The following is a 21904-nucleotide window of genomic DNA, read 5'->3' as shown; positions in this document are numbered from 1 at the left end:
TCATCATTATCATCATTCTTATTATTACTTCTGAAATAAATGCCACTGTGCCATTTGTTTAGCCTTTTACTATTTCAACACTATTTAAATCCTATTTTCATCTTTATTTATAGATTCAGATATGAGAGGAATATTGGGAACTCCCCCCCCACCAAAAAAAGAAAGGCTAAAATAATTACTTCTTGTGTAGTTAGGTTTTGCTCTCTCAAACCTAACTATGGGAAAAATAATACATTTTGTTAATGCCATTTCATCTCTCTGGAATTTTTTTCCTATTTGTTTATAAAACCCTGAAGTTATTTTGTAAACAGAAGTCATTGTTAATAGCTTTGTGGGAAGACAATGAAAAAGAGGAATCCTTTTAAATGATTCATCATTTATCAAATCTAAAACTTCAAACCACAGCTCTATAAAATAATGTGGCTATTATTGATCACTATATAAACATCTGATTTTGAATTGCTTTACTTTAGTTTATATTATAAATTAGGCATTCAGGCATTTCGTTTGCTCCAAATTTAGAATGAGAGTTTTAAGCTGTTTGGGTTTTTTGGTTGTGGTTTGTTCTGTTTTATTTTTAAGTCTTTGTGGCTATTCTTTGTGTTAGTCTATAGTTTTTCCCTTTCTCTTTACCTTTAGTAGAGAGGATACAAATCTAATAATATAAATCCTTATACCTGAAAACAGCCCTTTATCAAAGTCAGTTATTTTTGAAACTCCACAAATCAACAAATTGACATTCTCCAGATTTTTTACTTCTTATGTTTAAAGGCTCTGTTAATATCTGCTGGCTTATTTATTTACAATAAGTATTTTGTCCTATATTGATTTCTAACTTTTTTCATTACTTTCAGGTATGTTTTCAGGAACAGTATTTTTATTATTAAATTTGAAATTATCAAAGTGACCTCCGTAGAAAACAGTATTAGATATTCTTAGAAACTGGAGAAACTGTTTGCTTCTTCTTTAGAGTAACTAAATAGCTCTCTAGTATATCATGGTTGTGAATACATGTTTCATGGCAACCATAGTTGACTTAAGTCTGTGTTTTTTAAGCAAGTATATTTATGTGTAATGTATTTATGTATGTAGTATAAATATTCTTAGAAGTCAAAATTTGTTTTTTTTTTTTTTTTTTTTAATATATTTTCAGTGAAAGAGTTTCTAGCCAAAGCCAAAGAAGACTTTTTAAAAAAATGGGAAAATCCTGCTCCGGTAAGGAACATTTAAAATTTTCTATGATTTAAAAATCTTGCTTTAAGTAAAATCATGATTCTCACCTAAATAATTTACTACTTCAGAAAGTTTAATTTTCAAGTAGCGTTAATGTATATAAGCTGAACGTGAGAATTTTGCCATAACATTATGTTTTGATTTATTAAGAATTTTATGTATACCTAAATTGGAGAAGGAACTAATTTCTGATGTAATACCTGATTATACATTTTGATACTAATTCCAAGTTGCTACAAACTCTTGATATTTTCTAATATTCTAGTAATTTTGATTTATGCCTTCTATAGCATATTTATTATTTTTATTAATTATGACAATTAGGGATCATATTGTGCAGTTTCAAATTCTGAATCACAAATACTTGGCTACTGACAACATACTAAGTACTCTAGGATCCTTTCATAAATGTTTTGATGGGTTAAGTTCTATATAATTTAAGTACTTTAGATCTTAACTAAGATCTAAAAATTGTATATAAAAAGAGCCATCTACACTTGCCAAAAACTCATCTTGAATTTATTTTTATAAATAATTAATGACCTTTAATAGTAGGTGAAATTTTGAAAACTTTTTTTCCTAGCATAAAAATCCTTTTGAAGTATTTTTTCACTAAAAAATATTTAATTCTAAATAAAATGTTACGTTTTATGAAGATGCCGTCATTACCAAGATTTAGAGCATGAGCTATATAATTTATGAGGAAGATGGCATATTCGTATGAAAAACAGTGACTAGCAGAAAGAGATGTTTTGTTGTCTATTAATGATGTTTATTTTCATTATTTAGTCGGGAACTTTATTAAACATTTCAATCCATTGTTGTTGATAAAACCAAAAATTAAATATTAATCCATAAAATTAAATAATTAATTCAGTCAGAATTATAAGGACTTTTTCTTTCTGTATTCATACAGAATCTCATGGCAATTTAAAATTTTTAGAAATAAGAATGAAAACAAGTTTTATAAATAAAAACTTAGAGTTACTTGCTTTCTCCTTAATGATTCAGTAAGAAGCTATGATGTGTCTCCAAAGGCAAGGCTGATTTGCAAAAGATTAAGTCCAACTACAGTGAATTGCAGTAGCAATCCAAATTCCTCACTTATAAAAGAACCATATTGCATCACATTTTTCTCAAGCTTAATGCTATACAGAATGGCCCTTGGAAATATTTTTTCCAAGATTTTCATGAAGATGTTTATAATGAAAACCTATTAAACAAATGGGTTAGCAATTACTATTTGGTGCCACTTAGCACATAATTTGTTCCTAGTAATTTTCATTTTGTTGTGGCAGCAACAAATTCAATAGATTGATGCCTCCAGTTCTTTGCTTCTATGCTATAGTCAAAGCCAAACAAAGATGTTTGCTTGTAACAAAGCATCTTTCAAGGAGAAAGAGAGTGATTATTCTTCTGGGACTCCGACTTTTGGTTATCTTTGTGGGAGTGAGGAACTCTTTTTACCTTATTGTTACTTTTTTAGGTAATACTGTGTTATTATCACATCAGAGAGAGAAAACCATTAGTATCTCTCATGCTGTTATTATCTAGTTCATATAAGGATAGAAATGAAGTAAGACTGTTTCTTCAGCGGTAACTCTAGTGAAAGGACTCTGATCCTCAGCTTATCTATTCATTATAATTATTTGTAAGTGCACTAAGACTGTGTGGCTTCCATGATTGCATACTTCTGGTCAGTTTGTAATTATTAAAATATGGAGCTAATTTATTAGAGGTCCAATACTATGAATTCATATTATAATATGACCTTTCATATTTAAACTGAGGATCTTACTTCCTCACATTACTATTATACTTTGTTTTGCGATGTAAGTCTCTTCTCAAATATTAGATCCTTTCTTATTCAAAGGGAAAAATAGAACCAATAATCTGCAATTTCAGTAGTCTCTTTGTATTGTTTTTAAATGGATAGTTATAAATTACCTATTCTGATAGCATATCATTAAATCTATTATAGTTTTCATAGTCTTCTTATAAAAATTTCTAATTTTAAAGTTTATTTTTTCATGTATATGTAGAATAATGCCGGGCTGGAAGATTTTGAAAGGAAAAAAACCCTTGGAACAGGTTCATTTGGAAGAGTCATGTTGGTGAAACATAAAGCCACTGAACAGTATTATGCAATGAAGATCTTAGATAAGCAGAAGGTTAGTGTATTCATTGGTTTGGGTTTTTTTTTTTTTGGAATTTAAAAAAAAATTTTACATTTTAAATTGAAATATAGTTGATTTACAATGTTGTGTTAGCTTCAGGTGTACAGCAAAGTGATTCAGTTATATACATATATATTCTTTATTAGATTCTTTTCCATTATAGGTTATTACAAGATATTGAATATAGTTCTTTGTGCTATACAGGTTCTTGTTGGTTATTTATTGTATATATAGTAGTGTGTATATTTTAATCCCAAACTCCCAATTTATCCCTCCTCCCCAACCTTTCCTTTTGGTAACTATAAGTTTGCTTTCTATGTCTGTGAGTCTATTTCTATTTTGTAAATAAATTCATTTGTATCATTTGTTTAGATTCCACATATAAGTGATATCATATGATATTTGTCTTTCTCTGTCTTGCCTACTTCACTTATTATGATAATCTCTAGGCAGAATACTCTTTAACATAAATTGCAGCAATATTTTTTGGCCCCATCTCCTAGAGTAATGGAAATAAAAACAAAAATAAACAAATGGGATCTAATTAAACTTAAAAGCTTTTGCACAGCAAAGGAAACCATAAACAAAATGAAAAGACAACCTACTACAGAGTGGTAGAAAATATTTGCAAATGATATGACTGACAAGGGATTAATTTCCAAAATATACAAACAGTTTATTACAGCTCAATATCAAGAAAACAAACAGCCTAATCAAAAAATGGGTGGAAGATGTAAATAGCCATTCCTCCAAAGAAGACATACCAATGGCCAACAGGCACATGAAAAGATTCTCAATACTGCTAATTATTAGAGAAATGCAGATCAAAACTACAATGAGGTATCACCTCACACTGGTCAGAATGACCATCATCAAAAAGTCTACAAGTAATAAATGCTGGAGAGGGTGTAGAGAAAAAGGAACCCTCCTACACTGCTGGTAAGAATGTAAATTGGTACAGCCAATATGGAGAACAGTATGGAGGTTCCTTAAAAAACCAAAAATAGAGCTACCACAGGATCCTGCAATCCCCCTCCTGGGCATATATCCAGAGAAAACCATAATTCGAAAAGGTACATGCACCCTAATGATTATAACAGCACAATTTACAGTAGCCAAGACATGGAAGCAACCTAAATGTCCATCAACAGATAAATGGATAAAGAAGATGTGTATATATACACAATGGAATATTACTCAGCCATAAAAAAGAATGAAATAATGCCTTTTGTAGCAACATGGATGGACCTAGGGATTATCATGCTAAGTAAAGCAGTCAGACAGAGAAAGACAAATATCACATAATATTGCTTATATGTGAAATCTAAAAAAATGATACTAGTGTATTCATTGTTATTTACCTGAAGAGTAAATTTTATCTGCTAGATTATTAAACACATGCAATAGAATAACTTACCATTGACACCTTCAGATAATTTTATTGTTGCGTTTAATTTGCATTCCTCTTTATTGTGACTATATGACACACACAATTAATAGTTTGAGTGTAGGGGGGTACATTATTATTTCAATAATTATTTATACATAATAGGTATATATATGTTTGCTAACAAAATATTGAATTCTATATGTAAAGAACAGGCATCTCTATTACATTCTGCCTTGTGGAAAAATGCAGGGACCAATTACTTGATCCTTAGATTGAGGTAACAGAAATTTAGTGATTTATTTTATGACTTATTTTAATTGATAGTTGAAGCCCTGTTGTTTAACATGATTGAGTTGTTTAATTTAAAATGTAAGTTAAAGCAGGGAAAAATTTGAAAACCTGCATACTGTAACAAATATCAAATCATATTATACACCTCAAACTAATGTTACATGTCAGTTATAGCTAAAAGAAATTAATTAATTAAAAAATGAATTTTAAGTATTTATCATATATTAGTGTTATCTAATGAATCAAGGTGTCTGAATTATTCACGCTTTAAATATTAAGCTTCTGTTTTCCTAGTAATCACGATTGAGGGAAAGTAAAAGAAAAATGGCGAATCTTGATTTGTTATCTTACAGATATTATGTACTCAAGAATGACATTTTGGCTTGCTGGGATACGGATAGGAAAATGTGGAGGAAACAGTACTGAATGAGTAATCAGGGTTACAGATGGTGGGTAAACTAGTGCTATCCAATAGAAATATAATGTGAAGCACATATGTCATTTTGAGTTTTTTAGTAGCTACATTTTTAAAAAAGTAAAAAGAAATAGTTAAAATTATTCTTAATTAATAGATCTTCATTTAGCCCAAGGTATCTAAAATACTATCACTGCCACATGTAATTAATATAAAAATTACTGAGATGTTTCATATTCATTTTTTCATACCAAGTTTTCAAAATCTGATGTTTATTTTACACTTACAGTGTATCTCCATTCAAATTAGCCACATTTCGAGTGTCAAATAACCACATGTGGCTAGTGGCTACCATATTGGACAGCACAGCATTAGACTGGTCTGAGGTTTTAGTCCAAGCTCTATTTTAAAACAAAAAACAAAACTAACCTCTAACATGAAAAGTAGTAATGGATTAAGTCTCTCTAAAATTAAATACAACCATACACACATTTGTGCATCTTTGTCTACTGCCCTCTTTCACTTTATCTTTTCTAACCATGCTTCTTGAAAAAATAGTTTAATCACTATCCGCTAACTCACTTCCTTTTAATTCTTCAACCCACAACAATTTAGCTGCCTCCTTGTTTATCTCCTGCTTCTTGCTACTCTACTGAAGTGGCACTACCATGGGTCACCAATCCAGTGACTTAATCACCAAGTCCAGTGGACTCTTTTTGCTCATCTTATGTGACTTTTTTAGAGCCTATGACTGTAGTGATGCTCCCTTGAAACTGTCTTGTCCCTGGACTTCTGGAACCCCATGCTCCTAATTATAGTATTTCCTCTCTGGGCTCTTCTTTTTCATGTGCCTTTTCCTGTTTTGTTCTATTTTTTCCTTCTGTCTGCTCTTTAAAGATTGCTAATCTCAATCTCTGGACTATCCACTCTTCCTGTTTTCTTGTTCTATACCCTCTCCCTGTGTACTCTAATCCAAGCTTCAACTCATCCTTGAACTCTACACTTCTGATTTGTACAGTCTGAGCATGGAGCTCTTAGATATCAACTAGTCCTTACCCTAATTATCTAGATGAGGTAATTGGATCTTAGACAGGGTAAGTGACCAGCATACTTGTATTGCTAGCACAACAACAAAATGTCTCAAATTTGCTTGCTTGCTTGTTTGTTTGAAGCATAATAGACTTACAATATTATATTAGTTACAGGTGTACAACATAATGATTTGATATTTCTATACATTACAAAATGATCACCATGACAAGTCTAGTTACTATCTGTCACTATACAAAGTTATCATAATATTATTGACTATATTTCCTATGCTGTATTTTATACCTGTGGTTCATTTATTTTGTAACTCTTAATTTATCCTGTAAACTCTTAAAGTTTGTATCTCTTCATCTCCCTTACCTATATCACTCATCACCCCACAGCTCCTCCCCTATGAGTTCTCTGTATCTATGAGTCTGTTTCTGTTTTGTTATGTTTGTTCACTTGTTTTTTAGATTCTACATATAAGAGAAATCATATGGTGTTTTTCTTTGTCTGACTTATTTTACTCAGCATAATACCCTCATACCCTCTAAGTCCATCTATGTTGTCACAAATGGCAAGACTTCCTTCTTTTTTTATGGCTGACTATATTCCATTTTATATTCCATCTTCTTATCAATCCATCTGTTAATGGACACTTAGGTTGCTTCCATATCTTGGCTATCATAAATAACACTGCAGTGAACATAGGGGTGCATATATCTTTTTGAATTAGTGTTTTTATGTTCTTTGGAAAAATACCCAGAAGTGGAATTGCTGGATTATATGGTAGTTCTACTTTTAATTATTTGAGGAACCTCCATACTGTTTTCCATAGTGACTGTACCAGTTTACATTCCTACCAACAGTGCATGAGGGTTCCATTTTCTCCACGTCCTTGCCAACACTTGTTATTTGTGTCTTTTTGATAGTAGCCATTCTAACAGGTGTAGGGTTGTATCTCATTGTAGTTTTGATTTGCATTTCCCTGATAATAAGTGATGTTGAGCATTTTTTCATGTGCCTATTGACCATCTGTATGTCATCTTTAGAAAAATGTCTATTCAGGTCCTCTGCCCATTTTTCAATAGGGTTGTTTTTTGATGTTGAGTTGTATGAGTTTTTTGTATATCTTGGATATTAACCCTTTATCGGATACATTGTTTGCAGTTATTTTCTCCCATTCAGTTGGATGCCTTTTTGTTTTGTTCATAGTTTCCTTCACTGTGCAGAAGTATTTTAGTTTAAGGTAGTCCCATTTGTTTACTTTTGTTTTTGTTTCCCTTGCTTGAGGAGACATATCCAAAAAAACATTGTTAAGACAAGTGTCAAAGAGCATACTGTCTATGTTTTCTTCTAGGAATTTTATAGTTTCAGATCTTACATTTAAGTCTTTAATCCATTTTGAGTTTATGTTTGTATATGGTGTGAGAAAATAACCCAGTTTGATTCTTTTGCATATAGCTGTTCAGTTTTTCCAGCACCGTTTATCAAAGAGACTATCTTTTCTCCATTGTATATTCTTGCCTTGTTTGTTGTAGATTAATTCACCATATAAGCATGGGTTTATTTCTGGGCTTTCTAGTCTGTTTCATTGGTCTATGTGTCTGTTTTTATACTAGTTTCATACTGTTTTGATGACTATAGGTTTGTAGTATACTTTGAAATCAGCAGGCATGATACCTGCAGCTTTGTTCTTCTTTCTCAAGATTGTTTTGGCTATTCAGGGTCGTGTTTACATATATATTCTAGAATTATTTGTTCTAGTTCTGTGAAAAATGCCATTGGTATTTTGATAGAGATTGCATTGAATCTGCAGATTGCCGTGGGTAGTATGGCCATTTTAAGAATATTAAGTCTTCCAATCCATGAGCTCAGTGTATCTTTCCATTTGTTTGTTTCATTTTTAATTTATTTCATCAATGTGTTTTAGTTTTCAGAGTACAGGTTTTTACCTCCTTGGTTAGATTTATTTCTAAGTGTTTTATTCTTTTTGATGCAGTTGTAAGTGGGATTGTTTAAATTTCTCTGATAGTTTGTTGTTAGTGTATTAAAACACAAAAGATTTCTATACATTAATTTTGTGTCCTGAAACCTTACTGAAATCATTTATTAGTTATAATAGGCTTTTTTGTGGCATCTAAAAACATTAAATGTTTAGCAGGGGGGAAGTAAGAATGCAGAGTCATTAGAATGCATTCAAACTTAAGAGATTATCAACTTAAATAACCACATATATGTATAGGTTGTTATATATAAACCTCCTGGTAGCCACAAACCAAAAATCTATAATAGATACACACACAAAAAAGAGAAAGGAATCCAAACATAACACTGAAGATAGACATCAGATCACAAGGGAAGAGAGCAAAAGAAGAAGAAAGAAACAAACAAAAAAATAACCACCTGAAAACAGTTACCAAAATGACAATAAGTACGTATCTACCAATAATTACTTTAAATGTAAATGGACTAAATGCTGTAGTCAAAAGATAGAGTGGCTGAGTGAATAAAAAAACAAGGCCCATATATATGTTGCCTACAAGAGACTCACTTCACATCTAAAGACACACACAGACTGAAAGTGAGGGGATGGAAAAAGGTATTCCATGCAAATGAAAATGAAAAGAAAGCTGTGGTAGCAATATTTATATCAGACAAAATAGACTTTAAAACAAAGACCATAACAGGAGACAAAGAAGAACATTACATAATGATAAAGGGGTCAATGCCAGAAGAAGTAATAATAATTATAAATATATATGCACCCACCATAGGAGCAGCTAAATACATAGCAAATATTAACAAACATAAAGGGAGAAATTGATAGTAGCATATTAATAGTAGGGGACTTTAATATTCCACTTACATCAATGGACAGATCGAGATAGAAAATCAATAAAGAAACACTGCCCTTAAGTGACACATTATACTAGATGGGTTTAATAGCTATATATAGAAAATTCCATCCCAAAGCATCAGAATACACATTCTTTTTCAAGCACACATGGAAATTCTCCAGGGCAGATCAATGCTAGGCTACAAAACAAGTCTTAATAAATTTAAGAATACTGAAATCATATCAAGCATCTTTTCCAACTACAATTATATGAGACTAGAAATCAACAACAACAAAAAAGTACAAAAAACACAAACACATGGAAGCTAAACATAGTGCTACTGAGCAACCATTGGGTCACTGAAGAAATCAAAGTGGAAATCAGAAAATACCTGGAGACAAATGAAAATGAAATGCAATGATCCAAAATCTGTGGGACACAGTAGAAGCATCTCTAAGAGGGAAGTTTATAGTGATACAAGCCTCCCTCAGGAAACAAGAAAAATCTCAAATAAACAACCTAATTTTACCCCTAAAAGAACTAGAAAAAGAAGAATAAACAAAACCCAAAGTTAGTAGAAGAAAAGAAACCATAAAGATCAGAGCAGAAATAAATGAAAGAGAGACTGAAAAAAACAATAGAAAACATCAATGAAACTAAGAGCTGGTTCTTTAAAAGATAAGAACCTTTAACCAGACTCATCAAATAAAAAGGAGAAAGGGCCCAAATAAATAAAATCAGAAATGAAAAAGAAGTTACAACTGACACCACAGAAATACAAAGGATCATAAGAGATTACTACGAACAATTACATGCCAACTAATTGGACAAACTAGAAGAAATGGATAAATTCCTAGAAGAGTACACTCTCTCAAGACTGAATCAGGAAGAAATAGAAAATATGAACAGACCAACTACCAGTAATGAAATAGAATCAGTAATTTAAAAAAAAAAAACCTCCCAACAACAAAAGTTCAGGACCAAATGACTTCATGGGTGAATTCTACCAAACATTTAAAGAAGAGTTTACATCTGTCCTTCTCAAAGTATTCCAAAAAATTTCAGAGAAAGGAATGCTTGTGACCTCATTGAATGAGGCCAGCATCACCCTGATATCAAAACCGAAAAAAGACACCATAAAAAAAGAAAACTATAGGCCAATATCACTGATGAACACAGATGCAAAAATCCTCAACAAAATATTAGAAAACCAAATTCAGTATATTAAAAAGATCATACACCACGATCAAGTGGGATTTATCCCTGGGATGCAAGGATGGTTCAGAATCCGCAAATCAATCAGTGTGATACACCACATTAACAGATTGAAGAATAAAAATCATATGATCATCTCAATAGATGTAGAAAAAGCTTTTGACAAAAAAGCTTTTGACATGAACATCAATTTATGACAAAAACTTTCAACAAAGTAGGTATAGAGGGAACAGTACCTTAACATAATAAAGGCCAAAAATGACAAGCCTACAGCTAACACTCATACTCCCTGGTAAACTGAAGGCATTTCCTCTAAGATCAGGAATGAGATAAAGATACCCACTCTGTCCACTATTATGCAACATAGTATTGGAAGTCCTAGCCACAGCAAACGGACAAGAAAAAGAAATAAAAAGAATCCAAATTGGAAAGGAAAAAGTACAACTGTCACTGTTGGCAGATGACACGATACTATATCAAATTTATATGTTTTTTATTAAACCTATTATTAAAATGTTATTATCTGTATAGTCCCTAATATTTTTTGTTTCTTAAGATGTTAACAGAATGTACTCTAGTCACAAAATATTAAAAGGATTACAAAAAGATACCATTTTTATGCTTTAAAGTATTTAGGGAAGTTTCAAATTCCTTTTTTGGTAAGATAGTGTCTTGTCTAAGTTACTGAGAAGATTAACTCATTGATTAAATCTTGGTGAAAGAGCATTTCCCAGAAGAATAGCTACCATTTTAAGTCATTTCTACTGTGGCAATGTTCTGGATCTATTCATAATTAGGACAAAGTGTTTATGTTCTGAATTTTTTTCAAGTTTATTTACTGTAATTTGCTAAAGATAAGTAATAAAATAACACTCCATAATAACCTTTTTGCCATAAATCTTTCAATTAACTCTTTTTGGCTTCTATCTTATAGTGTATGGAGCATGGGGAAGAAAATCAGTGCAGAAATCAAGGAAATCACATTTCTTTATTCCTTACTATATGTCTAGCATTGCTAGGTACTTTATATTATTGTATCAGTGAATCTTCCTAACAACTTTGTGTGACATTAATTTCTTTTAAGCCCATAACCTATTTAAGTAATTTTTCCAAAGTCAAACAGCTAGTAAGATGAACTAGGAATTTGCACAAGCTTTGTCTGATTTCTATGCCTCCACTCCTTGTTTAATTTTTCCTTTGAAATGTATTTGTTATCCCTAAGATTCTTTCTACCACCACACAGTTTGGTCTCTCACTAATGTTCACTGGGCTTTCACAATAGCATCTTAATTAATTTTCACAACCCCACACTTTTCCCCCTGTACTAATTCACCCTCCTCGTTGCCAGTGAAGTTTTCTTACCATATCATATCATTTCACTTAGTCAAAAAGCTTCCTGATGTTTATTAAATGAAGCCAGAACTCTGCAGCCTACTTTCAAACACTTTATAATTTTCTTCCAGACTCCACTATAGGCTTATTTGACACTGTTTTCCTACATGTCCTCTATTCTCTACTTCTCTGATTGAAACTTGACTCACAGGAGTATTTGGTGCTCTGCTGGGTGGTGCAGGGTAATATGTGATGATACATGGCCTATCTTCTATATTAATATCTTCTCAAGTGTTTGGCTAAAAAAAAGTCAGCTGATAAATAATTATTTAGAAGTGCTTTTAAATATATGTATTTAAATTAACATAAATATTAAGAAGTAAATATAAATTTTATTTGAATTTTGAAAATAAAACATGGACTATATTCCCAGGGGTACTTGTTAATTTTCTCTGCCATTCTGGCATACTTCATTACCAAAGACTGTACTACTCCTCTGTGTTTTTCTAACCTTTGATATCTATCCATCTTTAAGACCCAGCTGAGCTCTCACCTTTTTTAATAGATTATAATAACAATTGACATTTATTGAGCTTTTACTTTGTGTCAAGCACTGTGTTAATCACTTGACATGTATTGTGCTACACAGTCACTTTCAAAGTAGGTATTATAATTATCATCAGCATTTTATAGATAAAGAATCTTGGACTCAGAAAGATTATGTACTAGGCCTAATGTAAACATTTTCTCCTCTGAACAATTATAACATCATAACTCTTATTTGGCAGTTATTCATAAATTGCTCTTCTCATATTTATGCATCATACTTTCAAGTAAATTTTATGGAGCATGAAGGGAGATACTCTCTTGTCCTTATCTCTATTGCACTTGTTGTGCCTTACATGTAGTAGATATGCATATTTAAAAGTAAATTAAAATTTAATTAGTTAATTTTAAAAATTAATTTAAAAATTAACCAACATTATTTGCTTTGCCAGCTCATATGTCTTAGATTCATTTTAATTGTTATGCCCCCCAACATACACACACATTTGGCTTAAGGCTATAATGCAGAAAGCCTCTCTGTTACAGTTTTCATTACTTATTTCACAAGGTAACACATTGTCTATGCCTAACTAAAAACCCAGTATATCGTAATACATAAAAGTAAACACTGTGGTATATCCAAACAATGGAATGTTATTCAATGCTAAAAAATGAGCTATCAAGCCATGAAAAGACATGGAGGAAACTTAAATACATAAACTAAGTGAAAGAAGCCAATCTGAAAAGGCTAAATAAATACTATATGATTCCACCTATGGAACATTCTGGAAAAAGCAAAACAATGGAGACAGTAAAAATATTGGTGGTTGCCTGGTTTTGATGGGGAGGGAGGGATGAATAAGTGGGGCACAGAGGATTTTTAGGACAGTGAAACTACTCTGTATATTATAATGGTGGGTGCATGTCATTACACATTTGTCCAAACCCATAGAATGTACAACACCAAGAGTGAACCCTAGTGAAATTAATGGGTGATAATCATGGGTCAGTGTAGGTTCATTGATTGTAACAAATGTGCACTCTGGTGAAGAATGTTGATAATGGAGGAGACTATGCATGTGTGGAGGCAGGGGGTATATGGGAAATCTCTGTACTTTGTGTTCAGTTCTGCTGTGAACCTGAAACTGCTTAAAAAAAACAGTCTATTAATAAAAAGTAAACACAAAGCAACAATAATTCTCCAGCTAATGTTATATAATTTATTGTGATAAGTATGGACTAATTGGTTCTGTAACCAGTTAGAATGTGGACAATAGTGATTCATTCACTTCATGTTTTCAGGTAAAAAAAAGCAGCTGAGGTCCAACGAGTTGAAATAACATCTCCAGTGTCACAAACTGGTTGAATAGAAGGTCTAGAGAACACAGGTCTTCTGACTCTTAGTCAATTATTCTTTACTCAGCATTATTTTTATACTATAATTTTATATCCTAATAATGGATGGTATCTTTGATAACCTTTCTTATTCATGTTCAACTTCTTGAGTTCTGTGACTACCCCACACTGACAATAAGCCTCTGTCAAGAAAAAATGCCACTTCCTAATGATTTACACATATACAAAACCCTGTTTTTCTTAAATTCAGAATAGAGTCACATGTGGAATAGAATCACAGTCTTCATGAAGTCAAGATAAGTTTCTTTCCCTACTATGTACCTGATTGATTAGACAATCCAGTGGAAGCTTGATTAATCCTATATGACCTTATTTGTTATAAAGACATAGTCATTTTTGTCAATATTTTGTGGCTGTGCAAATGTTCTTGTATTTATTCAGGTATTATGAAATTAACAGATTGTTCATTTTTACCTCCTGTTTTTTAGTTATTGACTTTTCCTCAATCTTTAATTTTCTTGCTTATCTTCTCAAGATTTAAAATCAATACCTACTTATTACAGTAATTTGTACCAGCTCTTTTAGTGGACTATAAGTCATTAGGACCTAAGTATTTTCACATATTAATTTTTTAAGTAATTTATTATGAGTTCCTTTTTTCTTAGCTCTTGCTTCTTTACTGAAAATTATAGTTAACCTTCCGAAGACCAAGTTTTAAACCTCTGTTAGGTTTTTCATTTGAATCTGATAAGCCTACTTGGTAGTTATTATTATTATCCTTATCTAAGCTAGCAATTTTGTTTATCCAAGTTCATTATTATATGGAAAACTTTTTTTTCTTTTAAAATTATAACAACTTTTAAATTTTGTTCAAATACATTAAATATATAATCTTTTTTTGGTCAATTACAGGTTGTTAAACTGAAGCAAATAGAGCATACTTTGAATGAGAAAAGAATATTACAGGCGGTGAATTTTCCTTTTCTTGTTCGACTGGAGTATTCTTTTAAGGTAAATTTTACTTCTATCTAAATGAGATATTTTCAACTTCATATTTTTTAAATTACAAAGCTATAATAGGATTCTAATCTATATGATAAACCTGGAGAAAATGAATAAACAAAAAAGTAATATATTTAGATTTTATGTAATTAAGTCCTGTTGTGCTTAAAAACTTAGGTGACATTTGAAAAGGTTTTGATTCTTATTGAGGAAATTGTTAAAGTTAATGTGTAATTAACTTTGTTAATGTGTAATTTTTCATGAAATGGTATTATAAAATCAAGTATTTTAATTTATCAAAATTCATAGTGACATCTTATTAAGCAAATCTTACACTCATACTAACAAATACACCCACATACTTTCTTCTCTTGAACCTTTGCTGCTGCAATCTCACTGTCATCTTTTACTTAGTAATTTGTGCTCTAGCCTTTTCATTTATTTGAAGCAGAACAATCTTTGGCCCTCTGCTCAAGTGCCTCATAAAGTTGCACAAGGTTTATTCTTTAAGTTGGCAGCTTTTCAGCTTTTTGGAATGATACTTGGCATCTCTCTACCAATTGATTAATATGGAACATTTTAGCCTTTTTCCTTTTTCCTCCTTTATTCTTTAAATCAAATGAAGATCTGTGTATTTAGGATGATGTTAAAAATCGTTAATCTCTCTGACCTAATTTAGTACATAAAATGTAAATATTCTAACTTTTTCAAATTGTTTTTTAACTTTTGCTTACACTATAGCATTACGTCATTGCCAGTGTTTAATTGTTCAAGAGTTAAGTGTTCCCTGCAAGAGCAGGAACAGCAAAAATCCCAGACTAATCTGTGGCAAGAGTACCAGGGGGGAAAAAATAAGTGCCCCAGTGTAGAAAAGTTAGGGCCTTTTCCATTTATTCTCTATTTCCCAATGTTAGTAATGTATCAGATTTTTTAATTTGGCTTTTTCTAATTAAACATGGTGTTATCTTAAAATATTTTCGTGCAAAATAATGTTTCATAATTTTGATTTATTTATCCTTTTTATTTGTTCATAGGATAATTCTAATTTATACATGGTTATGGAATATGTCCCTGGTGGTGAAATGTTTTCACATCTAAGAAGAATTGGAAGGTTCAGGTAACTAACACTTTACACTCCTCAAATCTTTATATGCTGTGTGTTTGTTTTAAACCAAACTTTTAAGTTATTGTCAATGTTAAAAATTTATTTCATTTAATTTAGTAATATTTTAGCTATATGAAGAGTTACATGGAAACATTAATAAGAGGCCACATCATACTGAGTTTTAAAAATTAAATAAAAGCACCATGATAGCAGTATAAATATTCTAGCATTGGTAGGTATCATGAGGGTCCATTATTTGAAGAATATCCAGATATTGCAAAAATTAATTGAATTTAAACCAGTATTTACTGAATAAATATTAATAATACATCTCTGGGGAAGAGTTTTGTGTAAGGATGAAGATAAGAAAGAAATATATAGAAAAGATAATCATTGGTATCATAGTGATAAAATTATGAAAGTTTGTTTTGCACAAATTTATTCTCCTTAACGTTGTTGCCATGTTGAGTTTTAAACATATATATGTAATTTAAAAGGAGTTTGTACCTTATCATTAGGTTATTACTAATAAGGTCACACAGTTATTAAAAGTTTATAGATTCTGTTAACTTTACCTGTGTGTAATAGTTCGTAAGCTACTACTATTCATTAAAAATCACTATTAGAATGAAGCTGAAACCAAGAGCAGGTCCAGCTTCATTCAGTATACTGTATATTGACATAATTAAAACATCAGTATGAATTCAAACAAGACTGAAGATGGTAATTCAATTCATGAAAACATGATGGTAGACTTGGATTACCATGAGATCATATTCAGTAATGGGCCAGAATGAGAGTTATTTTAGTTACCTGAGGCCTAAACCAAAATTCATTTATTGACCTAATATGTATAGGACACCTAATATATGTCAGGCACTGTGCTGATGCAGAGTAACTTCTGTTTAATGATTTTTTTTTAACTTCCTGTTGTCCTCTCCTACACTCCTTGTCCAGGCAGGTCCAGAATTCTCATATTGCCCTATGATAATTTACAGTTTTACACTGAATTACCACACCTTAAGCTGTCTTCAAAAAATATTTTATCCATTTTCTGTGATTATTTCTTTTCTTTGCAACTCCCCACACTCTTATTTCTTTAATACTTAACTGGATACTAAGAGGAAAGCAAGTTGATTGACATAATTCACACAGAGACATTGTCTTTTCTAACCTTTCACACATACTATTTATATACTTGAAAGGTTGCTAACTCCCACCTTAGAAACTTTGAGGCAACAGGAAGACTGAGTTATTGTTGAGCATGGTTCTAATCAGAATCAATGGAGTCATTACGATTCTCTACTTAAATAGTAACTGTCTAGACTTAAAGCTGCTACAGCATTAAATGTTCCTTATAGAATATTTTGCTCTGACCTTTCAACAATTTGATTAAAGATCTATGTAATGTTTGTGTACCTCCAATCAAACACCAGTGTGGAGATAAACATAAAATGCTGAGTGCATCTTATGTTTATGATGATACGATGATAAATGCATCTTATATTAACGGGTGTATGAAGAAAATGAGAGGGGACTTCCCAGGTCAAACGTTTCCAAAATTAGGGATAAATGTTTCAATGACCAGGATGATTCTTCTAATCTCCCTTTACAGTATTCTCATTCCTTGTCATAGGACATATGGTATAGCTTGTTACAGTGTCATGATAGGGCTGGAACTGGAAGGATATTATAAAATATTGCCACAAAAAAGTTTTTCTTCACATATTCATTCATTTAACAAATATTTGCTGAGCACTTGGTGTATATCAGGCTAGGACCTTGGAAATATAGTGAGTGACAAGCAAAAGGAGTAGCATATACAATCTCTTTTTAGAATTCCTATTTTTGGTGCTACCAGATCAAACTCATGCCAACCGTCTTGAGGGAAATTCTATTCATAGTTAAGGTTGTTCATTGAGGACACAAATCTGAAAGTCATTGCAATATATCAGGAAGATTAGCAGAATTCAGTGTATACACTACAAGATGAAATAGAAACTCAAACTAGAAAACAGTACATCCTTTTGGAGTAATACTCAGAATGTGGCATCAAAATTACCATAATCTATCAGTTAATCTAATCTATGTATCCAGAACTGTGTGTATTTACCTAAATATACAGATTATACCTATGTTCAGGTATCTGTATAAATATGCATAGTAGAGGATTTGGAAATTCAGACACCAGGATTGAATCTGGTTTCTGAATGGGATTATTGGTATCTTTATTCTTCATTAATATTGTATGGCTCTTTTTCTATAATGAGCATATGTCACTTTTGTAATAGTAACAGCCTGGGTAAAATGGCGTAAATCTGCAGATTAATGCAGAAATTCTTTAAGTACTTGAAATTTATGAGAAAGGTAGATGAGATGAAGCCTATCAGCAATAGCAATTGCCCTGACAGATAATCTAACTGGTGCTTTTCAGTCATTCTCAATGTCTTCTAACATGGCCAATAATAATTTAAATTACGATGACAATCTGAGAGTTAAGTTTTCTTCAACATATGCTGCCCACTAAGTATATCAAAGCATTATTTGAAGATAATTTATAGATTTAATATATATTTGGAAACTAACATGTTTCTTTACATGTGTTTAAAAGAAAAAAAAATATTTTTTGCTCCCAAAATGCCTCTACCTCATGTTATTTTTTTTGTATAATCTACTAATTACTATATGTTAACCCATTTTACCGAAAATCAATGTTTTGTTTCTTTGTAGTGAACCCCATGCACGGTTCTATGCAGCTCAGATAGTGCTAACATTCGAGTACCTCCATTCACTAGACCTCATCTACAGAGATCTAAAACCTGAAAATCTCTTAATTGACCACCAAGGTTATATCCAGGTATGACGTGAACACATTATATATAATGTATTTGAGAAATACTAGGTAAGAAGTTATATGTATTTAATCACAACTACCAATATTGGATTCTTTTTTTTCTTTGAGGGAGACAATTCTTCCTAATAGTTTAAACTGAGCTCACAGTTCTGTTGCTATTACAAAGAACCAAAAGTTCCATCAAAGATGGAACCCGTTTCTATCTCCCTTAGTCTATAGTTGTGAACTGATTTCAGGCTCCTGCGTAAAGAAATAATAGCTAAATTTGTGAGTACTCACTTAGTGCCAGGCATTATTCTAAGTGTTTTACATGTATCACCTCTTTTAATTCTGATAACACTATGAAATGTAAATACTCTTGTTATCCTCATTTTAAAGTTAATGAAACTAAGGAACAGCAAGGTCACACACGTAGAGTCATAATTTGAACCCCATCAGCCTGTCCCAAGAGTCCATGCTTTTTAACAGTACAGTGCAGCTACCAAAGGAGGCCCAGCTACCAATAATGGACTGGTGGTAGTGCTTTCTTTCCATTTGTACTATCAATAGAATGAGAGCATTCCTTTTTACACAGTTATTAAGATTCTCCCAGTGATGCTTTTGCACTTCTGAGGATGTAATTAAGGGCAGAGGACAATGCTGGACTTAAGGAACACTCCTAGCACTGCTTCATTTTTATTAAAACTATTTTTTTTTTTGGTTCATTTGTTTCTTTGTTTGAGTCAGGGAAAGGTTCTCCAGCATGGGTTGCTTTAACCTTTATTCACTAAACAGTGCGTTCTTGGATTAGTCTCAATTACATTGACTTAATTTTTTTCATGGTATTAATTTTAACTCTGATTTTTAACTTTCAACTTAGGTACACTAGTACATTTATTATGAAATAATAAATGTTTACAAGTTTTTTTGTCTTTTATAGGTCACTGACTTTGGGTTTGCCAAAAGAGTTAAAGGCAGAACTTGGACATTATGTGGCACTCCAGAATATTTGGCTCCAGAAATAATTCTCAGCAAGGTATATTTATAATGTAGTTATGTAAGAAGTAGAAACATAAGGCATGCATCACTGTGGACTTTTATAAAAAAAAAAGTTTATTGATCGATTTTACATGTTTATTTAATCTAAATATGAATTTAAATCTATTTGTTCATAATTACTAAAAAGTAATTATTTAGAGTCTACCACTAATCCCATAAACTGGTGATTTTAACTCTGAATCTGAGAGAATTAGTATGAATAAATCTGACCTCTAGATTCATGTTTTGAAGCCAAAAGCATAGCCTTTTCATAATTATTCCCAATACAGGAGGGCGAGGAGGCCCTTGCTCTGGGTTACACCAAGAGGCAGACTAAAGATGACATGTACTAGTTGTCAATTCTTCCTTTGTTTCAACTTTACCACTTAAATGAAAAAAAATGTATGTGAATTATTTTTTTTAATTTTAGTTTAAAAATAGGAAATTACAGCAATTGAATAGTTATAGTCTTATTGAATACAGTTCTGCTTTTCTAAACAGTGCAAAATGTGGTGAGAGAAATTTTTAATCATATCACAAAGGATGATTTAACTTTTGTTTTCCTTTCTACTGCCATCCCTTGGTGGAGAAAGCCAGAAAGGAGAGACTGATAATAACTGGGCACAGGAGCCAGGAAAGAGAAAGAGATATCACAGATGCTTTGATATTTACACATTGAATAACTACCCCCTGAATAATTGAAATTTGGCTAACCTACAGAAGTATTAGAATAAAATAAAAGAATTCTTTCAGCTTTCCTCTCATTATCTTACATAATTTATATCATCTATAACTTTTAGTCTTTTATAATCTAAATATCATTAACATATTTCTTCTTTAAGTACATTTAACAAATAATGATAACATAGTAGGCACCAAAACTTTAAAAACTGTATGTGTGTATATATATGTGGTAAAAGAAATAGATATTCATTGTATGAAATTTGGAAAATATAGAAAAATATAAAGAAAGAATCAAAAAACCTATAATCTCACCATCCAGAGGTAGCCTTTTTAAAAAAACATTTTAATATATTTTTCTATGCATGTTATAGTGAATGTACAGTTTTGTATTCAGCTTTTTCACTTGAATGATAATAAGCATGCAAATATAATTCTAATGGCTTATTTGAAAATGTACCATATTGTATTTTGCCATTCTTCTATTGTTGAGTATTCAGGTTATTTCATTTTTTTCTATTATAAATCACTGTGATAAACATCTTTGTACATAAAGCTTTTTCTATATTTTAAATTATTTTTTTAGGATAGATTCCTAGAAGTGGAATTACAGGGTCAGAGAGTATGAACATTTTTAAGGCTTTCAATACATGTTGCCAAAGCACTGTCCAAAAAGATTGTAACAATTTTGCACTTCTCAGCAGTGTTTGAGAGTACCTGTTTCACCACACTTTCTCCAGCATTGGGTATTCTTGTTTTAAAAACCATTACTAATTTGATAGACAGTAAATGATATCTAATTATTTTAAGTCTCATGTCTGATTATTAGATTTTTTTAATGCTTAATAGTCATTTGGTATTTCTTTGTGTGTATGAATTATTAGTTCATGTCCTTTGCCCATTTTTCTATTATAATTTAGTTTTTCTTACTGATTTGTTTTAGTTTTCCATACCTAGGGTATTGAAAGCATCTGGAATACTTATTATGAACATTAATACACAATCCAAAACATAGAAATCAAAGTTTGGTAAAAGGATCTGTTTCAACGTTACATGCTTTCATGATAGCAAAAAAACATGGTAATTACATTATTAATGAGTTGAATTTAAAGAATTAAAGCAAAGTTGATGCCATTTCTATTAGCAAAACAAAGTGCTATTCCTATTTTACTAGTCTCTCTCTTTTTAAAAACATACAGAAGCAGGAAATAAAAAATCTCTACATTATTATATTTTAGCCAGTAATTCGAAAATTAAATAGTTTATAAGCTAAAATTTTGAAAAAAGGTTGGACTAGGGGGAGTGGCAAAGGTAATTAAAGGCTGTATCTGATGGCAGACTAAAAGATCTGGCAAGAACTCAGCTCATTTCTCTCCATGATCAAGTTGTTTTGTTTTTTTTCATAATCTTTTGTGCCA

The 21904-nt window shown here is 31.3% G+C and overlaps 1 protein-coding gene across 3 annotated transcripts in view; it reads left to right on the top strand.

The window, feature by feature from the left end:
- PRKACB (protein kinase cAMP-activated catalytic subunit beta) overlaps window positions 1-21904 on the top strand; it is a 143312-nt gene that overhangs the window by 93679 nt on the left and 27729 nt on the right. For all 3 annotated transcript variants that reach the window (XM_061183955.1, XM_061183956.1, XM_061183954.1), the window contains 6 exons: window positions 1154-1215; window positions 3276-3404; window positions 14740-14838; window positions 15864-15946; window positions 18665-18791; window positions 19708-19803. In XM_061183955.1, the coding sequence (XP_061039938.1) occupies window positions 1154-1215; window positions 3276-3404; window positions 14740-14838; window positions 15864-15946; window positions 18665-18791; window positions 19708-19803 (596 nt within the window). The remainder of the gene's footprint in view (window positions 1-1153; window positions 1216-3275; window positions 3405-14739; window positions 14839-15863; window positions 15947-18664; window positions 18792-19707; window positions 19804-21904) is intronic.

The sequence above is a fragment of the Eubalaena glacialis genome, chromosome 3 (genome assembly GCF_028564815.1).
Source record: "Eubalaena glacialis isolate mEubGla1 chromosome 3, mEubGla1.1.hap2.+ XY, whole genome shotgun sequence".
Taxonomy (NCBI): Eukaryota; Metazoa; Chordata; class Mammalia; order Artiodactyla; family Balaenidae; genus Eubalaena; species Eubalaena glacialis.
Note: the sequence above shows the minus strand (reverse complement) of the source record. Positions and strands in the feature narration are given on the sequence as shown.